The 27,864-nt window shown below is 31.2% G+C and overlaps 1 protein-coding gene and 1 pseudogene across 1 annotated transcript in view; both read right to left on the bottom strand.

Moving 5' to 3' along the window:
* Nucleotides 1–27,864, bottom strand: part of EYA1 (EYA transcriptional coactivator and phosphatase 1) — a 151,461-nt gene that overhangs the window by 91,474 nt on the left and 32,123 nt on the right. The window contains exons 4-8 of the mRNA XM_031946269.1: nt 16,379–16,456; nt 15,216–15,285; nt 14,766–14,911; nt 11,781–11,918; nt 266–348 (exon numbers count right to left, since the gene is read on the bottom strand). Of these exons, the coding sequence (XP_031802129.1) occupies nt 266–348; nt 11,781–11,918; nt 14,766–14,911; nt 15,216–15,285; nt 16,379–16,456 (515 nt within the window). The remainder of the gene's footprint in view (nt 1–265; nt 349–11,780; nt 11,919–14,765; nt 14,912–15,215; nt 15,286–16,378; nt 16,457–27,864) is intronic.
* LOC111719013 lies at nt 9,952–10,104 on the bottom strand (annotated as a pseudogene).

Genomic DNA, 27,864 nt, shown 5'->3' with positions numbered 1-27,864 from the left:
TTATACTTGTAAACATAACTCTTATGTAAGACTAATACTAAGGAATGTTTTTTACCCTTTTCCATCCAAGATACATATTACTAGCAAAAATTAAACTAGTCACTAAAAGAGTACACAATTACATTAGTAAATACTTTAAGATAAAGATACAAATTTAAAGAAATTTGGGGAAAATCTATTAAAATGAGACTTGACTCTAGGAAAAAAATGTTACATATTTTATATATTCCAAAATTTTCCCCACATTTTGATTTTACAAATTTACCTGCTGTGAGGTATTAAATCCAGAAGAATTTGTGAGTGAATTATTTCCTGTGTATAGTCCTGATGATGTTGTAAAACTGCTACCTGGAACAAAATATATTAAAGAAATCATGGTTACTAAAAATTTCCAGAGCATTTACTCTGTCAGGGCTGTTCTATGGTATAGTTGCATATGCTATGATATACTAACAATTTTATGTATTAGCCTTATTTTGGTTAAAGATTCATTTTAAACATTTAGTTAATTATTGAAATATAAAATAAAGAATAAAGATTTCTTTGATTCCTTTTTATTCCAAATCCATAATCTTATAAGTCTAAAATTATTAGAATTTGAAACCAAAGAATTTCCTGGTTCACCTGAAATTTATATAAACAAAGACAATAATATTTTAGTTCTAAACCACCATACAATGAGTTTTTTCCCTTTTAAAAATAATACTTAGTTGGATTTATTTCCTTTATTTTAGAAAATCCTAATATATATATATATATATATATGTACACATATATCTTTTATAATATTCTCATGTTAATTAGTATATATACTAATATACAATTACAAATATATATAAATTAAAGTCCTGAGATAGATTTATTATACATATAAACTCATAGAAAACTTAGGCCAGAATTTTATTTATTAGGACTTGCTACCAATGATCAATCAATTACAGATTATTTCAATGACTACTATAGTGATGCATAAAAATCACAGAACAAAGTTCCTACTCTTAAGAACTTATCAATAAAATGTATTTGATGAGTGCATAAAATAAACCTTGAAAAAGTCACCATAGGAGATTTTTTTAATGAAAAATACATTGTTTTATTGTTCTCAAATACTTTTCAATAACAATTCATTATGATTATATCAAATAAAATATTTTAAAGATTTTCTTTCATGTTAATGCAATATTCTTTTGTCAAACTATGTTTTACATCCAATTAGCACCTCTAAAATCATGAATCTATCCAAATTTTAAAGTTACATTTTGCTAATTCAACAGTAAATCTAATTCATATTGAGAAATTATGTGAATGGTCACACTGACTCAAATGTTGTATTCCTGGTTTAACATTTTAATACTACTATCTACTTGGGCAAAGATGTAACCTTTTTGTGCCAAGTAAATAAAAAATTTTAGTGCATCTAACTTAGAAAATAAATATACTTAGAATATTTGTACACTACTAATATGTAGCGAAACCATTCCAATCTCAATTAACAAAAATTTTTTTCATGTTAATAGGCAATGACTATGCCTTTAAAATCATATTAATTTTTAGAATGGGCATATGGAGATTTTTTTGTTTATTGTATTTCCATAGCTAATAATGATTTTAAATATGAAAGAATTATCTTTTATACAGAAAAAAAGGATAGTGTTTTAAAATGACTGTGTAAATCAACATTTCCTATAAAAGGGTCAGACTTTCAAAGCAATGCTAGTTTGTTACCTTTAACTATTAAACATTATTTAATTTATTTAACTATTGTATAAATATTAAAAGTATACTTTTAAATTATTCCTTCCCTCACCCCCCTGGCAGCTTACTCTTTTTGGAATAAAGGCCAGTAGTTGATTCTGAAAACTATTTGTGAAACTATAGATCACTGAGTAATTCCTGAGTAAATTATGCTTTGGCATACCAAAAGGATACCCAAGTGGCCAGACAGACTCAAAGGTACTTCCATGACTCTACATTAGCATGTGATACACATTTGTTGGCTAACTATAGACTTCACTGGGATATCACTTAGAATGGTGAAATACTTATTTATTAAATGGTCCCCCAGTGGCATGATAGAGTTAATACAACTTTCAAAAGTGTCTTCTTTCCAGGGAGAGTACATGTTGTAATAGACACTCACACACTGGAAAAATCTTATACAATATTAAGTTTTCCTTTAAATTACAGTCTTTTTTAATGTTCCTTATTTGTCTAAAGTAAGATTTAAATTAGCCAGAGACAATCATTGGCAATGCTAATAATATATGGATAGGAGATTTATAACATGTTACTGATTTGGTGCTTAAATTATTTTACACAATCTCTTCATATATACTTGAACTAAAATCCTAAAAGGGACTTTAAATCAATGATCTGCATCAAAGCTATGGTAACTTTCAAATAGTGTGACCAAAATTCTATGTTACTTTGTGGCAATTACTTACATGTGTCAAAGCTTTTCTAAGAGCAGTGACAGTTAAGGATTGAAAAAGAAAATGGAAAAAGAAGAGTATCCTAGCAGGATGAAACTGATTAGAACAAATTATTATGACCAAAAAACACTTTATCTAGTAGGTGTTAACAGCACAGCAAAATTTTAAAAATCAAACACGCAACAATAAATTATTTCTACAGAGGATAGTAATTTTCTCTTAGCTTAAAAATAGTTAATCTATGCATTACTCAAATCAGGAAAAAACAAATACATTTCATGTATCTGGTAGAGTAGGGTCTTCAGCATTAGTAAATTTCAATACACATTGAACAACTAGATGCTTAGAAAATTCTCAAGAGCATGGACATGACCACAGTGATTATGCAGTCTCAAGTATCACACTATAAGAGTTTTCAAATGTCTTTACCTTGTCATTGGCTCTATTATTCAAGCACAGAAGTTGCAATTATGCTAGCTTTTGTTTATGATGCCAGCTATTTGTGCTCCTACACAGAATATATAGAATGGAAATGGAATGGAAAGTTATATTCAATTCTAGTAACAGAATGAGATTAAAGATTTTTATATGATTCAAATAAGCCTTTTTTCCAAATTGTGGATCTAAGAATAAGGCTTGATACAATGGCTACAATTCTCTTATGACAAATTTAAAGTTGATTTTTTTGTTGTTGATCAGCAAAAGTATCATATAATCTTAGATATGCAAGAGATTTCAAAGCTCATCTAACCCAATCTCCTATACCACATAGAAATTCTTTTCCTAACAGATCATACTTTTTTCCAGATTTTGTAATACATCTAGTAACTGGTAGCATAATCAGTATGGAATAAGTCCACTTCTTTAGTGTATAATTTTGTTAAAAAATACTTCCTCATTTGTTCCCCTGTATCTTCTGCCTACAAACTTTAATGGTTTCCCACTGAAATATATAAATAAGTCTAATTTTCCTTTTCTGTTGATAGTTCAAATACGGGAAGATAGTTATCCTGTTTCCTTAAGTATCACCTGTTCAAGGTTACATATTTCTACTTTCTATAAATGTTTCTCCTATAACTGCTTTTGAAGTTCTTTATCAATGTGGTTACCTTCTTTTGGATTTGATACTACATACATAACAAAATTTGTATCCATTTCCTTTTCTCAATCTTTACAGCCTTTGCCTTTTGTTATGGCACTTATCACCTCTCACCAGGACTACTACAAAAACATTTTAATTAGCTGCCCAACATCCATTCTCTTTCCACCCAATCCTTAGTACATGAAGCTGCTACTTTGATACTCCTAACACAAGGATACACAAGTCTGATCATTTCACTACATTTTCTATTTCTTTCATCCCTTTAGTTTGAGTTCAGCAGCTCAAATGGCTCCTTCTAAATTAAAAATCATCTGTCTGGCTTTCAAAGTCCTTCCCAATGTCCAGAAAACCTTTTTGGATTTACTGCACTCTAATACCTGCCTCTTTGCCTCAGCAAAAATTTTGTTCCTTCCCTAGAATATCTAGTTTTCTTCAAAATTAGAATTAAGTATTCCCTTATGTAAATAGCCTTCCCCGACTACAGTTACACCTGCTTTCTAGGATCCTCTCCCTATGAACAATACACACACACACACACACACACACACATATATGTACATTTACATTTACATTTGATGTATATTACATATTCCCTCCCATTGAATATAAGCTCCAAGTGTAGAGGGATTGTTTTGATTTTTCTTTTTATTCTCAGCCCTTAACATGTATTGTATACTGTCATCCGAAGTATCATGTTCATTACTGGAAAGAATATTTTAAGAGGGACATTTTAACAAAGTAGAGAATATAATTTGTTTTGTTTTTTCAACAAGTATTTATTAAACATCCACTATGAGCCATATATAATGGGGGATCATTGAGCTTATGGACCATTAAAATCCATAATTGAATTATATCCTAGTGATATACTTCTTATGCTGTGATTATTGAATTGATTTGCTAAATCAGTGCCTGTATTAAACTTATTCCTTTTAGATTTCAACTTGTTAGATTAGTTTCATACCCCTTTTCTTGGGATATTTTTTTGAATCTTAGTTATACAAGTCAATCAGTTGTTTATTATCATCTGCAAATTTAATAAAGTTATCTAGTATACCATATCCTTGCCCAAACATCCCCACTGTAACATCCTTAACTAGAGATCATTCAGAATCTACATGAAGATTTCCAATTAGGAAGAACCTACTTTCTCCTCTGACAGTCCATCAATTTCATATTTCAAGGTCTGGAACATTTTTTTTAATCTACCTTCATCAATAAATCTTACCCTATATAATTCTATCAAAAATGTAATGAGGTAGGAATGATACTACTCCTACTTGCATATTTGATAAAAATTACTGCTAGGCAAACCAAATTAAGTAAATAATATTAGGCACAAAGATTACATAATTTAAAATTCAGTATTATTTAAATAATAATAAAAAGCCATCAAGTTAGGAAGAATCACAAATTATTAGTTTTATTTTATTTTTATTTCTCCATTTTATTTTTATGATTTTAGAATAACTGTAATTTCCTGCTAAAGATAAAATAACAAAAGCTAGTGAGTACTTTTCTTTGAGGATATTATATTCTAAGGGAAGGGAACACATACACACACACAGATACACATTCACAAACACATGTACATGTGTATATATGTGTGTATACATATATACATGGACAGTCTATATATCTATATCTATCTATTTATATCTATATCTATATCTATATCTATATCTATATCTATATCTATATATATTAGGAAAGAGAATTTTTATCCAGTGAGTTGGTTTCAGGGGGCAATGAGTTCATTTGTCATTTCCCAAAATATAGGTGTTATTTATTTGATTACTATGTTCAAATAGTAGAAAGCTTGGAAAAGGAGTAGGTAGTGTAGGAAAAACAGGGGGTTAGTTGGAAAGATGATTAAAGCTAACAGAATTGTATAGGGGGTTGACTTAGAGCTATGCTTCAAGAAAATACCCTGTTGGCTGAATTGTTGGAGAATAAATTGGTATGAGAAAATGATTTGAGAGACTGAGAACAAATGTATTACAACGCATTCCTGCCTGCCCATTCTATGTGACTCCCATTTATGGAACACAATATGTCAGGAACTTCCTCCAATTTCTGACATCACAAATACAATAATGGAGTATGCAGGCTAGCCATCATTTGTCCCTTGCTCTCAAGTGATAGGCCCATTATCATATATTTCTAAGATTCCATTCTTTATATTTCTCTTTTACAATTCTTCATTTATAATTCATCTCAAGCTGTTCACATTTATCATGAATCTATCAACTGATCTTTCAATGGTTCTCAAATTCAATTATTTTAGGAACTTTACTATTCTATAACTTACAATCATATAGCAACAGAAAAAAAAAACAATAGTATTAAAAAAGGTAGACCTTTGTATCAGGTAAAAACATACAACCTCTAAGCAGCAATTAGAACTTATTTCTACTTCTTATCTTATTCAGGATATAATTCACTTTCTATCCAATGATATGGGTTGTCTATTTATATATCATTGTTTGAACAATAAACATTCTTCACCCATATGTTCTTTTGTTTTGTTCCTTAGGAGGGTATTAAAAGGGAGCAGATAGGCTTCTCCAGGAGATATTTCAGAGTGGACTACAATTATGTGAAAGCTTTTTACTGAAAGGTGTAGAAAATACAAGTTCTATCATATTCAGTGTTTATTAACTGTAAAATGCATTCAGTTCATTAGAACAAGATGAAGAAATATCAAACATGTATCACCTGGCCTCCCCCATGTAGCCAGAACCAGAATAAAATATAATTGGGAAATATTTAACAAAATAGATGATATTACATTTTAAAACTATTATCAATATGGGGTTCATAGAGATTCTTATGTATGGGTTAATGGTGCCAATGTATATTTGAATTTGGCACTATTTCCTTAAAAGATCACCTTCAACCAAGTGAATCTTCTACATATACCAAAATCACATAAAATGTCTTGAACGATGTAACAACAGAGACAATTTGTCCAATGATTCTCTGATAATTAATATCAAGGCATAAAACATGGAGGTATATACTTTACAAAAGTGTTTGAAATTGTCATAGGTTGACATAGGTTGACATAGGTTGAGCTTTGAAAGTCCAAGTCAAACAGAAATTCCCTATAATTAGTTTGCAGACACCATTGTTCTGAGAATATCAAGCCCTGTGATACTTGAGAGTTTCTTAAATTAGGCATTCCTCATACTGACCCATATTATAATCTTAAAAAAAAAACCTTCGTAGAGTTGTTTTTAGGTTTCTATGGTTAACATAATTCAATGACTGGCAGACAAGCTTTGGGTGAAAAGATTCTAATACAGTTACAATCTAAGATTTCAGTCTGTCATTAGACAATGGCTAAAACTTTTTATTGTCTTGAGGATCTGAAGAGGACTTCCATACTTACTTTGCAGAAAGCCTTTGAAAACTCAGTCACAATCCATGTTATGATTAAAACATAAGAATACATATTCCATTTTTATTAAAATTTTCCCATCAAGGGTATGACATTATATTTGTGCAGTTTATACTTTTCTCAGAAAGTCTGGTTGGACAAGTGTTTTAATCTTCAATTTATAGCTGAGGAAAGAGTCAGGGAATGATTAAGTAGGGTACCAGTAGAATCTATTTTCCTTGAATTTAAAACAATATTCACTGCTACATTCCTATTCCCAATCACTACCAATGTAGCTGGCACATAGAAGGCACTTAATTAATTCCTTTCAACTTGAAGTAACTCAGCCATGGTCACAGAACAAAGTAATAACAAAATTGGGGGAATATACTAGATTTGAAGCTCTTTTCCCAAAACTACATTGAATTTGAGACCCTACACTTCATCTTCATGGACAATACATTTATGATTACTGATACTCATTTATCATAACAAAAAGGGGTAGAAATAAATATATTTGATAGTAATGATAAGGAGAGTAACTCATTTTATATAGTGTTTCAAGATTTATAATTAAGCAAAAATATGAAAGAAAAAGTATCATATCCAAAAATTGTTTTTAAAATGTTCTTATCTTCTCAAGTTGAGAAATTATTTAGGTAAATGCTTTAAAATGGTAAATAAATGGACTTCTCATTTAGCATATCACAAAGAAATTCTCTTTCATCTTAAATATTACTGATTCCTACAGAGAAAGGGTGGTAGTCTTAACAACCATAACAAACAAGAAACAGCCTTCTTAGAAGATGCTGTCTGGGCCACCCATTATGATTGCCAAGTAACAATAGAAGAAAAAAAAGACTTGATTTCACATTTAAGATGAATTGTGTTGACACATATGGTATATTGTTATCTATGAAGAAAGAAATCTGAAGCATTATGAATAAAATATAATAGAAGTTTTAGTGATTAAACTGCCCAGCTATAACTTCAAACATGATAAAAGCAGTAACTTTTAGGTCAAAGGTCTATTTAGCAAAGAACAAGGACCCACATTAAAGTTAGGAATCTCAGCAAGGATAGGAAGAATGTTGGAACCTGCTGGGGCTTGTCTGTAGTTCCCATGTGGAGGATCTTTTCCTAATACTTAATCAGCAAGCAGGAGGCTGTTGTCTCCTGTGTATTTTCTAGAGAAGTCCATTTGCTTTCCTTCACTGGCCTCTTTGCCATGGGCTATGTCTATCATCAGGGCACAATATATGTGGCAGACATTAGTGCAGCTCTCTGGGGAAAAACCTATGAAGGCCAGATGGGCTGTTTAAAAATCAAACTTTTCCTGCTTGCTTATGTCACTTAAAAATCCTTGTTAAAATCTTTCCACTTGTTTTATAGTTTATCTATCTATGCCACACTGTTTTGCATAGATGATAAACATTATAAAGTTTTCACATATACTTTTATGGGTAAATTTACAATCTTATTGGACAAAAACTATTCAAATATAGTTAGCAGATCTCTAATACTTCATCATGATCCAATAGTACTCCAAATTTTAAAAACAAAATTTATTCCTGGAATTATAAAATTGCTGTTAATTTTTATTTAAATATATATTTTGTCACTCTGGACAGCAACTTGAAATTATCCAAAAAGAGGATCTAAAATGTCCAATTCTTTGATTCAAAGACTTCAAATTCATTGATTTGCTTCACCAAAATCAAATTTGGAAAAAAAGATGCCGTATACCAAACCATTGATAACTGCATTTTTTTATTCTAGCAAAGAATGGGAAGCAAAGCTCATCATCAATTAAGAAATAACTATACAAATTGAGGTATATGAATATAATAAAATATTGTGTGCTTAAAGAAACTGTAAATATACAGAAGAGAAGTAGTCAGAAAACATGATATTATACAAAGTAAGTAGGACCAAGTAAACAAATATACAATTACTATAATAATGTAAATGGAAGGGAAAAAAGTAAAACTTTTTGAGCATCAAATCATAAGCAAGCTTGGTTCTGAAGAAGAAAAATTTGGCCACCTTCTGTTTTTTTGTAGAGATAAAAAAAAATATGGGCAAAGGACATTGCATAGACTGATAAATTCAATGATTTGTCAGTTACTTTTTCTGAACTATTTTTCACTCTCTCATAGGGCAGTCCCTGTGATCCCAGGAAAGGGGAGAGGAAAAAGCATTAGTAAAAGTTATAAAATGTGTTATTATCAATATTTTGGTATGTATGGTATCTTTCCATCTTTGACTTTGATGAAGTATATTGTATCATTGACATTAAAGTCTTTGAATCTAAGAATTTGGACATTTTAGCCTGTTTCTTTGGATAACTCGAAATTGCTCTCCAGTGTGATAAAATATGTATTTCTTAAATGTAAATATATATGTGCACATATAATATGAACAAATATATAAAGATGTATAAATGAAAATGATTTTTAAGACTATCCTTCCTCCTTCCCTCCCTCCCTCCCCCCCATCACATAAACTCTATTCCTCTACATTTGCCTCTCAGCAAGGTCTCTCAATGCATCCTGGATCATCACCAGTAGTCTTAACTTTTGTCTTGTCACTGGATTTCTATGGTTTTTGGAGAGTGAGGCTGATTACTCTGTCTCACTTAAATTCAATTCATGTGTAAAATAAAGAAAATACCTTTGTAATATCATTGTTACCCTTTGAGAATAAAGACTGAACAACTGCAACAGGAATCACATATAATGAAGACTTTAAAAAATCATAACAACCTGTCAATACATGGAGATATGTGTGTGTGAAGGAAATGGACCATCTATGCAATATATATACTATACTATACCCATGCACAGTCCACTACCATTTCTGCTAAGGAAAGAGAAGTCAACATGTTTTATAACATTTCCTTTTGAAATGTTTAGAAAATGTAAAAAAAAAATTGTTTTTTGTTTTGCTTTATTAAGTCATTCAACTGATTTTATAGCTATTACAAAATGAACTTAATGACAAGGGCTTCCATGTAGCCTCTTTCTATCCTCAAAGAGAAGCATGAATTTATTCTTCCATTATTACAAATTGTATAGTAAAGATTCCTATATTGGAGAATTTACAGGGAACTAATCCATCCAGAATGTAGTGGATAAGCCTTCCCTTGGGAAATTTACTTTCCTGATTCACCTTTGCCAGTTAAGTTAACCCTAAATGTGCGCTCAGCTGAAGTAATGCCTCCTACATTAGACTTTTCCTGCTTCTCCTGGCTGTTGATGCTCCCTTTTAAGTTACTTAGAATTCATTAATATTTAGGTATTTATTTTTTACAAATTGAGGTTTTTTTTTGATTCCATATTTTATATGGTTACCACATACCTATAATGCCTAGCAAAAGTTGGTGCTTATTATCTGTCTATTGATCTTGGTTTTTCCTGGGGTTGCCCTATAGTGGGTCTACTTTTTCATGTTAGATTAGCACAAATAGATTCTCTAAAATTTTTTCCCTACAATCTGAGTAATAGTTGCTGATCTGCATGCATCAGCAGATGCAGAGGGTTTATATACCCTGAGTTCTTACTACACATAAGATTATTGTTCTAGTTCTCTCTATCCAAAATATATCACTTCCCCTTTTCCCTTAGCAAAATGAGCACAAATTTTATATATTTCTTCCCATTGTCATTTACTAGAGGAAGTTTAGAATCTGTATCATAGGAAGGCTTTGGAAATACTGCTGTACAGGCTACTATATACAGAACAACAGAATTCTAAAGCATTGCCTATTTATAATGAATTAGTCACTGCCCTATTATATCTAATAAATGCATGTGTGCTAAGCTATAGTGATTGACTTTCAATTAGGAGATTTGTCTCAAGTGCAAGGCCCAGTTGCCTAATTGTAATGCAATTGAAATGGTGCCTTCCAGAAGATGTTCTGAGGCTTCAATGATCTGTGCTGAGTAATAAAATTAGTATTTTTATGCTACCTTGGAGAACCACATCCACTAAGCATTTAACCTGGCATATTAATAAAAGACTAGAAAATAAATAAAAATACCAGATTGTGTTTTTAGACTATATTAATATGGTAAGAATCATTTCTTCATACAATTCATCCCAAAAGAAAGAGTGATGTAGGAAGTCAAAGTATTATTTCTCCTATTTCTTAGATGAGGAACCTTAGACTGAGAGAGATTAAGTGATTTGCTAAAGGGTTACATAACTACTAAGTGTCATTTTGGTCCTCTTTGAGAATGAAGGACAATAGGTCTCCCACAACATCCAGGGTCATTGCCAGTCATCCTGACCAATGTCTTACACTGGATTCTAACATGAGAGGAGAGAATGAGACTTAGGACTTTGCAAAGCTGTACCTCACTTAAACTTTAAATCCAATTCACTTGCAAGTCAAGACATTACACTCCTAATGTCATTGGTTCACTTCAAGAATGAAGGATTAACAATAACAATAACAATAGCAATAGCAATAACAAAAATGTGCCAGGTACTACACTAAGAACATAAAACATAAAAATAGTCCACACTCTTAAGGAGCTAATGTTATAAATGGAAATACTTTATCAAAATTTTTTTTGGCCTGGGAATGCTTCTGAACAGGAAAATAAGGATGAAAATCACTAATAAATATACTAATAAGAGAGGTGGAAAATTCTCCATGTATTAAAATAGTTAAAATTCAGTCATATCATATTATATGGGTACATTATTATGATCACAGAATTTAATTTAAATGAGATAATGGTAAAATGCTTTGCATAATTCCTAGCATATAATAGGTATGTAATAAATGCTTGTTTCTTCATATCCACCCCACAGCAAATGAAATCAAGGCAAATATAATGACAAAGTATATACAGACCTTGCATTTGGTAGCTGTATGGTGCCTGTCCAGGTTGAGGAGTACTAAAGCTTGTGCCATAGCTTAGAAATCCTGTCTGTCCAGGTGTCTGTGATTGAGACAATCCACCTTCTGTCTTGATGCCTGCCCACAATGCACCTAAATCAGTTAGTAATAGCTTATCTATTTGTTCAGATTCAAAAATTGGTAGAAACACAATAACATATAACTAACAATGATTTAGTCATAAACCAACAAGTAGCAGTTATATGGTTTTATTAAGAATAAAGGAAATGCAAATTTACAAAGATATACTATAATTATACTTTCAAGTTCAAATAAAGGATTACTCTTAAATAGAATATATAATATATAAAATGTTTAAGTTCTTTCACCCAAAATCTGTCCTCTTGAAAAACAAATCTACCTTAATTATACATATTTGTGTTCTTTTGTAAAGCAAATAATAATTAAAAACAGATGAACTTTGATTTATATGTACTATTTATTTTTTTAAAGAGTTGGAAAGGACACTTCTATTATTTGATTTTATTTATGTTATTATTAAAAGGGATTTTGGATGAGGTCAAAAATGAAAATCCAACCATTACAGGTTAAACAAAGCATGCTGAGAAATGTCATTCCTGCTTCTTGCCAGCTGTCTACTAACTTAGAACTTGGAAACATAGGAAGTGACAAAAATCCCTAGCTGCTTTACCCACCAAACGAACATTAAAAATAGAATTATGGGTGCATAAGATTGCCCTATTTTTCTCTGCCCAGAGTAAATGTGATCTTACTAGAAAATTTCTTTTTGAACTCAATGGGAGCTTTGTTATGCACAGAATTAAGTAAGAGGCTAACCAACTTTCCTTTTAATATTTTCCTGGAACATATATGCTATATTAAAATAATGAAGAATGATGGATTAGAGAAGAAAAATGTTTACCTAATTTTTTGGGGGGTGGGAAGAGGCAGTGGAAAGGAAAGAACACAGAATATGTATCTATCATTCCAATAACATGAGGGATAGTTGTGGAATGTCCTTCTGATACATATCAGCAACTTTTCTGTGAATTATTTCCTTATACAGTAGCTTGGGGAGGTGTGACGTCTGTGGCCTATGGTCATAAAAGGAGTATGCTTTAGAGGAAGAACATGAACTCAGATCTTCTTGACTTGAAGACTACTTTTCTACCATATTATTGAGCCTCTCCAAAGCATTCAATCTTTTAAAATGTATACAAAATATATATTTGTCAACAGTTCCCTTTCTCCCTCTTTATACAGTTTTCATGTATTTTAAATATTGAATCCCCCTTTTGCCTAAATCAGAGCTCATATTAGAAAATGGAAATTTTGAATCTTTTGCTTTTTTATTGTTATATATCTGATTTCATTAGTATTGGCAATTCCCTTATCGTTATAAGAAAATCTCACTGACAAAACTTTATCAATGGAAATCAATTGTTGGATAATTTAAAGTCTTAGAGAGTTGTGTAGGGCCCAAAGTTATCTATCTGATAAATGTTAGAAATAGAGCTTAAACTCAAGCCTTTAGGAGTCTAAGACTGACTCTATCCATACCATGCTGCCTCTCTGTACATTTTTTACATCATAAAATGGTTCCTGATGCTATCAAAGATCACAAGATCAGTACTAGAATTTGGTAGCAATGAGGCCCAGTCATTACATCTGGACCATGATTAAGAGTAATTATAAATTTGCAATTATTTTTAGTCACAGCCTAGTGAAGAGAAGAAAGAAATCTCTGAAGAATTAATTTGATGGGAGGAGGGAAAGGAAGAACATGGGAAAACTAGAAAAAAATTTTCTTTTACATTAAAAGAAAAACTTCCCTTAAGATCTAAAACATATGGCAACCTTATTATTCTTATTTTATTTTCAGGGGAATTTCATTATATTGAAATCAAGGAATTTTTCTAAAGCATTGAAAGAACCAGACTTGGATCAAAACTTTTTATTCTATTCCTCTTGTATCTCTAAATGATATTCCTTACAGTTTTAATAATTAAAATAAAACCTTAAAAGTAAAATATTTGTTATTGAACTCGGGACAAATGAAGAATAAAAAAAAAAGTGGACAGTAACTAAAATGTCTACATTACTAATTCTTAAACCTGATTCTACTACATTAAGTTACAGAATATAGTCTCCTCCTCCCCTCTTTCCCTTCATAATATAAGCAACACATATAAATTAAAAAGATCAATATTTAAATTGATAATTTGACAAAAAATGTCCAAAAACCCACTTCCAAAATGTCTAAAGCTTCATATTGAATTCCTGCTCTAAATTAATGTAGAATCTTAAAAAAATAGTTTACAATTCATATGGATTAAAGTAAATCCCAAGATACATTATTTTTACACAGACCAAAGTTATCCATAAATCTCCAAATAAGAACATTTTGAGTGGATACATGATCTTCAAACATTTCCTGTTTTTGCTTTTCCCAAAAAATACATTGTAGAAGGTAATGTTTGCTTCATTCTCCTGACTGTTGGTTACTCTGACCTTTGATAATATTGAGAAAAATACATAGAGAGAGATTGTTAATTCTCTCTTCTATTTCCCCCAATAAAAGTTGGATATCTGAGAAATACATAAGGCCTTATTACCAAAGACTTTACTGATTTTTTTCTTAGAAAAAAAGTCCACAAAGTGGTATTTTATGAGTACAAAAATAAAATGGAAGTATGTTAAATGGCTAATGCAAAGAAAAATAACAATTTAAAGAGTAAATGTAGACTATGCAACCTGTCACTTATACTATCCAAATAATCAACATGTAATTTGATCAATACATATTCAGATTAATCTTGTAGGGAATTTGGAAACCAATAAGGAATTTGAAAACCAAAAAGTAAGAAAATACTTTCCGAAAATTCGACTCAGAGCTTAGACTTTCTAAGGCTCCCTTAAGTGAATCTTTTAAATATATAAGCATAAAATACTACATAATTCTGCTAATAATGTACTCACCATACGAGGGGATTCCATATGGCTGTCCTGGCTGTGGGTATGTGGCATATGCTGTAGCCTGTTGCATTCCTGTGGTAAACTGTGTTTGCCCATATGCAGCCATAGTTTGTGAGGAAGGGGTAGGGAGAATATGTGGGTATGGTCTGCTATTTGTCAGAAATGACAGAAAATAGAAAGCCCATGCATTAGATGGAAACATGCAAGATTTCTGAGTATCAACTATATAATAATTCTGTAATTTGACATTGTAACAGACTGTACTATAGAAAAGAAAAATTCTTCTGAACAATAATTAAAGCAAATTCTCACTTTTAGTAAGAAGTAAATACATTAAACTCCCTGAAGAACAAGATTTGATTTTAAATTATCATTTCACACATGTACCCAATTATGATTTGAAATTAAGTAAAATCTTTCTCATTAAAAATATTAAGAGAAAATACATCTTACTTGGAAGGATATATCTGTGGTGGGGAAAACTGATGTGTTTGTCTTGGGCTGAAGCCACTACTTCCAATTGCTAGAAAGAAGGGAAAAAATGTGGATAGCAATATAGATATATGCATACTCACAGTAATGCATCTAAAATATAACTAAGCATTACCAAATCTTCACACATAGAGAACTATATTGTTATTGTATTTTAAGTGATTGTTAGCTGAGGAGAGTGTTAGGTTTTGCATATATTCCAAATGTAAACAAAACAAATTGCTATTGGAAATGTAATAAAAGTAGAAGAAACAACTTGTTTTGAAAAGAACATAAAAGGATATCCAAATTATCATCCAGACCTAACAAGAATCCATTGATTTTAAAATGAATTACCTTAGGAACACTATCAAATTTCTCTTTCTAAAACATCATAAGATATATAATATAGATTCTCATTTGTTTACAATGACACAGAAATAACTATAGCTAAGCTTATTTTATAAGTAACTTAAATTTCTTGTTTCCTGTGATGTGTTCTTTAATATTTCAGAAAAACACAAATTCAGTATTAGAATGAATATACTTCAGAATGTAACAATCAGAAACATTCAAAAAAATGATCCAACATCATTTTAATTTACACATAACTGATTCTGCACATTTCAGAAATGTTCTTCCTGTAAACAAACATTTTTTCTAAATGGACATGATAAACCATCTGAATCACAAATTTATATTTAACATGGGATCCTTTCTCCCAAAAAAGTTCTAAAATGCTTCTTAATCAAACATCAATTATATCTCATCTTTGGTTATATGGTTTTTATTGTGCCAAGAAACACACTTCCTTTGTAATTGTTATGTCACCACATACACTTTTTATTCCATAATATTCACTGTCACAAGAGTACCTATTTCCATTAATTTTATACTCTTTATATTTACTGAAGGGTCTTCCTTTTCACATACTATTTATCATGAAACCATCAGTAAAGTCAAATCTCTTTGGTTTAATTTTGGTGTAATTGCCAATAGATAGATTTTTAAGGCACGATATTTAAATATCCATTAAATTATCAATGTTATATTACTTAGATGAGCTGTGCAAAATTTCAAGATTAGTAGTTTATCTCTTAGTGAGTATGTAGGAAGAAGAAAAAGCACTTAGTTTTGTTTCATACCTGATCCTGAAAAGTTGTCTAAAGACCCGTCTGCTGCTGTAGTAGCAATCTCACTGCTGCTCATTGGCTCTGTTTTAACTAGAAAAAGATATAGTCTCTTTAATGTGTGTAAATCTGTGAATATCCAGAGAGCCAAAGGACACGGACACACACACACACACACACACATTAAACCAGAATCAGCTAACCTAAAAATTACAGAAAACAAACAAAAGGAAAAAGCTAGTCGTTTCCTGTTGGGGGTTTTGAGGAAAATTAGATGCAGTTCTAAGAAAATCAATAATATTGTTAATATTACTTATAAGTAAAATTAAGTTTTACAAATATGAAAAAATGACCCCTATGAAAGGAATCATTGGAAACAATAAGTCTTTTTAAAATATTGACCAGTCACACAAACCTTCATAGTATATCTTCTTTTCTTTAAAACAGAAAAATTAAGATTATTTTAATGAAGATACATATATATATATATATATATATATATTGAATTATTTGAAAGTAAATGCTTCCCTTTTTTAGGGAGATTAAATCATATGGAACCAACACTATTTTCTATCATTTGCATGATTAGGAATAGGAAACTCTGGCAAGATACAAATTGAGTATAAATTTCTCATCAATTATCTGAGGCAGTATCTTCCAATAGATCTACCATCTCATTGCCAGTCACTGGGTGAATATTTCTCCAATGATACAGCTCATAATCTATCCATGCTGGCTGTCCATCCTCTGCGACTCTACTCCATGTCCTTCCATAAGTTTATCACAAAGAATAGATCCACAGTTGAGTTCTCTTGATCTATAAATCCATCAATCAGAAAGCATTTATTTGCTGTTTACTATGTGCTAGGCAATGTGCTATATGTTTTCAAGGGTTGGAGAATATTAGCTAAAGTGGGAACAGGAAATATTTTATGTAGGAAGAGGCACTTTAGAGGCCTAAGAGGCAAGAGTTAGGAAGAACCACATTTTTAGGCATAAGGAACAACCCACTCAATAGCAAAGATGATGGATAGAATGATATTTTGTGGATTATCACTTCAAAAGTCTTTCTGTTCTCTTCTGGTATCCTTATCAAAGGTGGTCTTGATATATGTGTAATTATTTTCATAGTAGTAGATGTGAAAAGAGACATATGGGTCTTTAATTATTGATGTTTTTCTGTCATTTTGAGATGAGGCTTTGGATATATTTCTATGCAGTTGGTATCTTTATTTCCTTAAGATGTTTAAAAATTGATATTTCAATACTCTCAAATTTATTGCCTTTAATTTGAACAATTTATATGCAGACTACTCCATATTGCATTTTTTTGTTTTCTTTAGTAATATTTTAAGTTTCCTTATAAGTTCACTCCCTTGAATGTGGCCCTCCCATATTTTCTTCCTTTTTCTCTTCTTTCCTACCTTTCTCCCTTCTTTCCAAATGGTCCTTCTTCCTGCCAAGTTCAACTCCTCAATGTTTACCCTTAATTTCATTCCCTCCTATTTTTTCGAGAAAACTACCCCTTCTTAATATTATCATCTCTCTAATTATTAATATTGCTTTATTTATTAACTAATTTCCTGTTACCTACAAATACATCTATATATTCATTCTTTTTTAAAAACCTACCATATCTTCTAAATCTCTATTCTGTACCATCTTCTTTTTTCAGTATTTTCAATTTACTTTATCTTATCAGTTCTTATGGATTAGATTATTATCTCTATTCATGTGAGTCTAAGATCCACATATCCAACCCTAATTTCTTTCCTGAATTCCAGTTCCATATTACCAACTGCCTAATGAATATATTGAACTGGATTTCTTAAAGGCATGTCAAACAAAATTCCAAAAATGGAATTCTTTCCACCTCCATCCCATCCCATACTTTCCCCAAATTGTTTTATTATTCATAAGACATGTTAGTCACCAAGGATCAAAGCACTCAGGTAACACACCTAATTACTCACTCTTACTCATTTTTATATATCCAATTAGTCATTAGTCTTGTTTTTATTTTTTAGCATCTCTTTTATGTGTTTCTATTCACACACTCAATACTCCAATCAAGGTACTTATTACCTGTACCCTGAACTGGTGAAATAGACTTCTAACTGGTCTTCCCTCAAGTCACTCCCCACTGCAATACATCCTCCATACAGTCACCAAAATGATTTTTCTGTAAAGTACAGATTTGGCCACTCCCTTCCCCTTTGAATAAATTCCAGTGGTTCTTTACTATTAATTATATTGAAGGTCAATCTAAATATCCTTTGATGGGCATGTAAAATTCTTCACAATTTGGCCTTTCCTAACTTTCTTATCTTTTTATCCTTTACAACTCTTTACATACTCCTATACTCCAGTCATATTGGCCTATTTGCTGTTCCTCACATGCAGTACTCCATCTTTAATCTCTATGCCTTTGGGATTGCTACCTCTGTATCTGGATGTTCTTCTTCCTTTCCTACATTTTTTAGAAACTCTGCTTTCTTATAATGCTCAGCTCAAATCTTACTTAAGAAAATCATTTCCTAGGCCTTCTTTTGCTATTGCTTTTCCCCTTGAGGTGAACTTGCATCCATTTTGAATATGGCTTATCTACACTTACTTATGTGTAAATTGAATCATTCATTAAATAGAATCTTCTTGAAGCTAGGAAATATTTCTGCCTTTCTCTATATCTACCAATGCTTAGCAGTTATTGGCTAAGTATTTAATATAGTAAGAACTTAATAAATGTTTGTGATTTATCTTTTATTTGTTTTCCGCCTAGTTTATTCTATAAATGTGTTCAGGATGAATTTTCTTAGCTAACTGAGAAAATTAAAGTAATTCATAGGCAGTTATATTTAAAAAGCTAAAACAAAAAAATACTTAAAGGCATAAAAAATCTTTGGTTATGCTTAACACTAGAAGGTTTAGCATTTTATGTGTACATGTTTTTTATATTCTGAGGGATTTATTATTTTATCCATAGAAATATATCTTGCCACATAAGCAAATTTGAATTCCTTGAAGCCTTTTTATCTGTGGCAATTTTTAAACATGTTTCTCCATAAATATTTAACATAGTTACTACTCATAATATTAGAATCCTTCATTTTTTCTTTTAATATTTTTGACACACCAAGATGTACAATAATACTACCCATCTATTGTCTATCATTTTAAGTAGATGATCAAATAAAATTATTTTAATCATACATATCTTCACTAATGTACTATATATAACTGCTTAAATGAAAATTATATAGAACACATGAAGAAACATGTTTCAGCAATATGTCTTCTCATCCACACCCAAAAATATTGTTTTTAATTATTGACAAATAGATGATTATTATGTTAAAGAGATGGGCTTCTGTAACAGTGAGAACCTTGGAAATACAGAAAATATGGCACAATTTCTCAAATAAAATCCAGGAAATTTCCTCTTATTCGAGCTTTGGAAATTTGTTCAAGGGCCTGTCAAATATACTGAAGTAGATAAATTAATTTAATGGATTGACAAGCTACTTAAACATCATGATCCCTGCAATATATTTTTTACCCATTTTGTTTTCCTAGTGTAAATGATCAGATGAATCAATTCTGTGAATTTCATAGATGTTCAAATCGGTTAGTATAATAAAATTTATAAAAAGGGACATTTAGGAGAAATTTGCCAACAACAATATAACTATTTTCATTGGATCTTGTGCAGAACTGCTTCAATAACATGGGAGATATCTTATGATGGATAATCCATCAATATTTGCCAAAATAACTAAACACAATATTATGTATAATTGTATCTGTTGTGAATTTTTGAAAATAATTTTGATACACATGTGGATAGTATTCATGAACACATTTTACTTTAACAAGTTGCACATCTCATTACAAATCATTTACAATAAACCCATCAGAATTTCATATTCTCTAAATGCTTTAATCATTGGCTGATTAAAAATGTAGTCTATTCGAGAAAATTTCTTGGGAAAATATACCTGTTCCTCTCTCAAGTTAAAAATTGAGAATGTTAATTAAATGAAATGTGGAAGATTTTCAAAGATGTTATAGAAAGTATAATCAATAACAGAAGTATTTGTCATTTTTTTCCATTCATTTGGCTATTTTTTGAGATATTAGAAGACACAATACTTGAAAGTTTTAACATGAATGCTTCACTTTCTTATATGCACTTGCCACTTCTCAATAAAGAACATACTTTGGTTAGAGTCCAAATGTGGTGGTTCCACTATTGTTGCCAATGAAAATAAATCACATAAAAATGCTGGCAGACATATTTAATCAGCTGCCAGTTTACTGCCTTCTTCTGTTTGTATCTATGAGCATTTAGGGAATAATTTTATTTAGCTGGATCTCAAACTAATCTCTTCTTAGGCTTCTCTCATCTATTTTTGGAGAAATTTTATTCTTATTACAAGAAGAATAGATGTATATATGTAGATCTTAGAATCTGAGGATTGAAAGGGAGTTCAGAAGCCATGTTTTCTAAAACATAACAAAATGAAACCCCACTATCACAAACCCAAAATATAGTCATCCAAACTTTGCTTGAAAGACTTCCAAAACAAGAGGAATGCAACTACTTAAAGTAGCCTATTATATTTTAGGTCCATTCTAATTATTAGAAAAATTTTCCTGACATCAAATTTAAATTGGCTTCTTTGCAACTCATTTTTTTAATTGATTGTGCCTTTTAGTTTCAAATAGAATATGTCTGATCCCTCTGCCACAACAGATCTTCAAATACTTCAGGAAAGCTACCATAACCCTCTAGACTTCTTTTCTTCAGTTCTACACTATTCTTCTCAATCTATCTCCATAGAATATAAACTTGAATCTTTTTATTTTGGTTTCTTTCCATTATTCTGTATCTAATCAATTTTCTTCTTAAATTGTAGCCACCAAATCCAAACAAAATACTCCAGATAATTCCTGAAAGTATATTATTAACCCCTTAATGTAGCCCAAATAATACCACATTCACTTTTTTTTTGGCTGTCACATCCCACTGGTAACCCAGATTGAGTTTGCAGTCTACTCTAACTCCCAAATCCTTTTTCAGACAAAATGCTTCCCTATCTTATATTTGTGAAGCTAATGTTCTATATCCAAATGGATATAAAGCCTTTAAATTTATTCTTACTGAATGTCATCTTATTAGTTCCAAACCATTGCTTCAATCTGTCAAAATGAATGAAATTAAATTAAGTGAATGAATGAAAAGCCAATCATGAAGTCCTTTCAATGTGCCAAGCATTATGCTAAGAACTGCACTAACAAAACAGAAGCAAAAAAAAAAAAAAAAAATCCCTGCCCCCAAGGAATTATATAGGGGGAGACAACACATATAAGGGAGTGATATCAAGGAAAGGGCACTTTGGTGACAAAATTACATAAAATCATAAAGTTAGAACTTGAAAAGATATTAAAGATTACTTTCATTTTTCCAAATGAGGAAATGGGCCCAGGAAGTTCAGGGACATATCTAAGATTACACACATGACAACAGATAGCATTTAAATTAATTTCTCTTTCAATTGCATTACTTCTCTCCCAGGTCATGACCTCAAATAAAGCAGAACAAAGAATTGTAGTCTTTTATCCTTCCTACAAAATCTAATTTTGAGACTTGGCTATTTAAGAGAAGAGAAAAACTTGGAACCCTCCCTGACATCCTCTTGAGCTCTCTATTTCCAATGAATGACTTTACAGATTTTACTAAAATCTTCATCATGTAAAAAGCATTAGAGTAACTACTGTGCATGTATTTAAATGACTATGTATGTATAAAGAAGGAGAAGGGAGAAGAGACAGAGAGAAAGAGGAAAGGAAAGGAAGGGGGGAAAGGAGGTAAATAGATTAATAGAATTTTGACATGGAAGAGTATTGAAAGAAAATTTTTTTTTGAAATCTGATAAGTCTGAAGAATAGCAATCTCATTAATCAAATGAAGAATTTACAAAACTATATAGAAATAGGAAATTTGTAAAGATTAGAACACAATAACATGTACTTCACACTAAAATCATATTGAATGCAATCTTTCTCATGGTTTTTGAGTACTAATTGTCACTTATGTGGTATTTAATTGCTAAAAAAGTTTTAAATAGTGGAATATCAAATACTGTGATATGTATTAAATATATTATCTGTTTTTCATTTTTGAAAAACCTAATAAATATTAACATATATTTGTTGTTTTTTTTCCAAATATTAAGAACTTCCTAAAAATAGCTTCATTCCTTACTGATATCTAGAAAATTCATAGGAATTTAGTCTTTTTTTTAATCACTATTTTTTTCAAGTTAGAGGAGAAAATAAGTAATAATTGGAACTTTTGGAAATCCTTCTAGGTGAGTATATAACTTATCAATTTACTGTATGAACCTAACGATGTCTTCTTAAGACTAAAATATAGTTTTAAATTGTTGTCTAATTTTCAATGCAATATTTTTCTGTTCCTTTTGAAGACAATCAGTGGAAAAATTTCCCCATAAAACTAACATAAGGCTTGAAATGGAAGTTTTGTGAAGCCTGCAAGTTCTTTCTTTTCCCAGAATCCCATCTGTTACAGATATTAAACAGAAATAAAAATAAAGCTATATATCCCCATTTAACCTCTTTCAGTGCTCAATTTCCTTAACTATAAGAGAAGCTTCCTTTCTTATTCTAAAATTATATTAAAATGAATATAAATTTCCTTTATGAAAAGAGATCAAATTTCAGTTTCCTTATTTATCAAATGGAAAAAAGTAGCATCTACTACATGGTGTTGATCTACTACATGGTGATATCACTGAGAAGTAACCATCTAGCCTTCCATGAATGTAACCAGTAATGGGAAATTAATTAATACTTTAAAAAGCAACACCTCCTAGATGTTAGTTCATTTTATGCTGTGCTGAAATCTGTCCCTCTACTTTCTCTCCCATAATTCCTTATTCTAAACTCTGGAACCACAAGGATAAACTTAATCTCCCTTTGAGCCCTTGAAGATCTGTCAGTCCCTTTAAATATCTGAAGAAAGCTATCAAGTTCCACATTGGAAAACATTACAGCTCATCAATATCTCATTCAAAATTTGGTTCTAATAACTGAACATTATAATCAAAGATGATCTGTCTAGTAAGAGGATAATCAGATTTATAAAAGTAATAATAGCAAGTTTTCATACAGTGACTTTAAGACTGACAGCATCTTCCATATATAATATTTCATTTAGTCCTCACTTTTCCCCTCTGACATTGCTAGGTTCTGGACCTAGAATCAGGAGGATCTGAGTTCAAATTAAGTATAAGTCCCTCAACTTTTATCTGTCTCATATCAAGGTTGTTGGGATATAAATTGAAATATTGATATAGCACTTCGAAAACTTTATAGTGCTCAATAAATGCTTAAATATTATTATCTTCATCCTATGGGTAAGAAAACAGTTTCAGATAGAAGCAACATTGTTTACAAAATGGTGATACCTTATTACCCTGTTCTCTGAGTCATGCCCATGGTTATCTACTTAGTAAAACTGAGAGGTGAACTTTGAGGCCATTTCTCTTATTATTCCAAGTATAGTGCTCTTCTTTACTATACTGTATCATTCAGGCATCTTGATGACACAGTGCTGCTTAAAGCCTAGTTTTGGTATCAGGTAGACCTCAGGCCAATCTCTACTTCAGATACTAACTGTGTGACCCTAGACAGCTCACTGAATCTTTTTGTCAGTTCAGTTGTGTCTGATTCAGTGACCCCATTTGGAGTTTTCTTGGCAAAGACAATGGAGTGGTTTGCCTTTTTTTTTCTCTAGATCATTGTGTAGTTGAGAAAGCTGAGGCAAACAGGGTTATTTGACTTATTAAGGGTCACATAGCTAGTAAGTATCTGAGACCAGATTTTAATTCAAGCCTTCCTGACTCTAAGCTTGGCATTCTATCTATGTACCATCTAGATACCTAATTTTCCTGTGCCTCAGTTCTGTAAAATGCAAATGCTAACATCCCCTACCTCCCAGGATTGTTATGAGGTTGAAATGAAGTAACATATGTAAGGTGATCTATAATTGATTGATATTATTATTATTAATCTCCTTGTCTTGAACAGTATGCTTATCTTAATGCAGCATAAGGAAGAGAAAGGAAATAAATTTATAAAACATCTATTATTTTCCAGGTACTATACTAGTTGCTTTACAAATATTAATTATCTCTTTTGATCCTCAAAACAACCCTGAGAGGTACAATATTATTATTCCCATCTTACTAGTTGAAGAACTGAGGCCAATAGAAGTTAAGTGATTTGCCCAAGATCACATAGATGATATTCTGAGACCAGATTTTACCAGGGGATTTCCTGACTCTAGATCTAGCAATCTACCCATTGCTTCACCAGCTATTCTAAAAAATAAGACACAAAATGTTCTTGGAAGTTACATAGTACTTCAGATTTGTATTTAGTGCACAGTCAACTAAACCTATGATTCCTCTCCCATGTAAGATGTTTTTTAGTGATATCAGATATTTGTGCAGTTGATTTTTATAACCCAAGTAAAGAACTTTCAATTTATTCCTATCACATTCCATCTTATTAGATTTTACTTATTGTATTAGCCTGTCAAACTCTTCTTAGCTGCTCATTATTGATCCCTCAAGCATCTAATCATTCAACATATTAGCAAATCCTCTCACTTCATGTGAAATGCACAAATTTTATTAACATGCCATCATACTTCACCCAAATCATTGATGTTAATGTTGATCAAAAAAGAATTGAGGACACAGCCATGAGATATTACAAGAAATCCCTTCTAGACTGATTCTTTATATTCTATTTTCTTTTTGTTAATTAACACTCCCTGGGAAAAGTCATTTAACCAGTTACAAATGTACTCCACAAAATCCAATCAGCCATCTAATTCACATATGTCCATATTGTCCAAAAGAATATGAAAAATGATCACACTCCTTAATGAAATCCAGATACTCTGTCCACAAGTTATCCTGATTTACCTGTCTAGTAAACCTGTCAACTGAAACCATGCTTGCTATTAGTGACCATTGTTCCAATTTTTAAGTGCTGACATGTCATCCATTTAACAATTAGTTCTAGAATTTTGTCAAAGATGGATGTCAAATTCATTGGTTTTTAGTTTCCCAAGACACCTTTTACTTTATTCACTTTTTAAAAATTAGGATAACATCTGGCTACATCTGGTCTTCTGATATCAATCTTCTACACAGTTTCAAAAAAAATTATTGAAAGGAGTTTAAGAATTGCAATTTCAAATTCTTTCATTCCTTAAGAATGTATTTTTTTTAATGGGAGATTTACAGTAATGTAGTTATACTTAAGAATTCCTTAATTACATCCTAAGTCAATGATAAAACAGTTTTCTCCTCACTATAAGGAAGATATTATTAAGTAATAGTCAAGTATAGGTTGTAAAACATACAATATATATAATTTGTTAAGGATAAGTGCCAGAAAAATTTTAAGATAATACCTAATGTGAAGTTAGTGATTCTAAAAGTCTGTAACATAGAAGTTTTCTAGATCTTTAGGTCTTGTATTGTCTCTAATCATTCAATGCATTCTCCATCATATCTTCTAAATCCTCTTATTCTTCTCCACATAGTCTCTTAGGACATAAAATCTACTCTAAGTGAATGAGCCCCCCCCCCCCCCCGAAATATCCATTGAAACCAAGATAAAATAGAAGAGATAAGAATAATTTTTGTTTAGGCTTTTTGCTTATTTCATTATACCTTTATAGTTTTTTGTAGAGAAAGGCTCAGAAATATGACAAGAATCACTATTAGATTACCTACCCTAAGGATTATAGGATTGTAGAATAGAATTTTAAAGTACCTTGGAAGGCTGGTTATGAAACATCCGAGTTTAAGTTTGAAGAGAAGACTTTATCAGGTAACAGTAACAAAGAAATACCTTCTAGGAACAAGGATAATAAGTATAAATGCATGAAGGCAGGATACAGCTTGTAGACTTAGAGAATAGCTGGCAAGCTCATTTGACATAAACAGAATATGTGAAGGGACAAATAATTCTGGAAAGAAAGGCTAGATACAGGATCATAAAAAGCCTTAAATGCCATACTACTGAGTTTGTATTTTATTCTAGAATCAAAAGAGACAGTTAAGATTTTAAATAAGGTGGTGATTGGGGTGAGATATACTTTAAGAGGGTTATTCTGATTGGTTAGATTGTAAGGGGAAAAAGAGAAGGTAGGGAAGCTGACTGGAGACAGTTACAGTGTTACAGAAAAGATGCTGAACAAGGATGGCTAAAGTTCAAGTGGAAAGAAGATGACAAAATAAAAGATTTTGAGGTGGGAGAAGAGGCAAGATTTAGCAAGTGATTGCATGTGGGTACTGAAGGGGAGGAAAGAGTGAAAACTGATTCTTAGAGATAATAGACTTAGGCTCCAGATTGAGGCATTTGTTTTTTGGTTGTGGTGGGTTTTTCTTTTACTTAATTATAAATATTTGTAACAAGAGATTTCTTTCCCTTTTTTCCCCACTGGGAATGGGAGAAAAAGAAAATGGAGTTTTGTTAATTGAAGAAAATATATAAAATTAACTGAGGTTTCAAGCCTGGGACACTGGAAAAATGGTGGTATAATCAAAAGAAATAGGAAGGTCTAGAGGCATGGCATATTTGATGGAAAAGATGTGTGCAGATTTGAACATATTAGATTTGAAGAGTTGGCCTCTTCAGGAAGAGATATTCAGGAAGTAGCTGGATAAATGGAGTTGTGATTCATTAGAAATGTCAGGGCTGTATACATAGATTTGGAGTCAGCTACAAAGAGTTAATAAGTGAATATATAGAATTATAGTAGTTCACTAGTGAAGAAAACAGAAAAAAACTAAAAAAAGAGCAGAAGACCAAACAGTGTCTTAAGGAAGACATGACTACTGATGACCTCTCAAAGAAGACTGGAAAATACAGTTAGAAAGGTAGGTTAGTCGGACATGTAGGAGGGATGTACATTTCCTTATCTTATCTCAATTGGCCATTACAATTTTTTTTAATTGGTCTTTTTTTTTTTAAGTTACTTTGCTGTAGCCATTATACATATTAATTTCCTTGTTTTCTTCACTCTGTATTAATTCATTCAAAACTTTTTAGGATTTACAGCATCACTTTTTTATAACAATAATATTCCATCATATCATATGCCATAATTTTTTTATCCATTGTTAGACTGATGAGTACCTACTTTCTTTTCAACCTTTTGCTATCACAAAAAGTGATATTATGATGATTTTAAGATAAATGGGACTTTTATTTGGTTTTTGACTTCCTGGGGTGTAATGACCACGCTAGCACCCAGGACACCCCAGACTCAGCTGGAGTCAGGATAAGCAAAAGTCCTTAATCTTTATTCTTGGTCCCCAGATGCAGGATTGAACAGGATGGAAGCAGATTTTCTGCAACCGCCTTTTCCCTGTCTACCACCAAGGGTGTGTCCC

The sequence above is a fragment of the Sarcophilus harrisii genome, chromosome 1 (assembly GCF_902635505.1).
Source record: "Sarcophilus harrisii chromosome 1, mSarHar1.11, whole genome shotgun sequence".
NCBI lineage: Eukaryota > Metazoa > Chordata > Mammalia > Dasyuromorphia > Dasyuridae > Sarcophilus > Sarcophilus harrisii.
The sequence above is the reverse complement of the archived record's forward strand: the minus strand, read 5'-3'. Positions and strand labels throughout refer to the sequence as shown.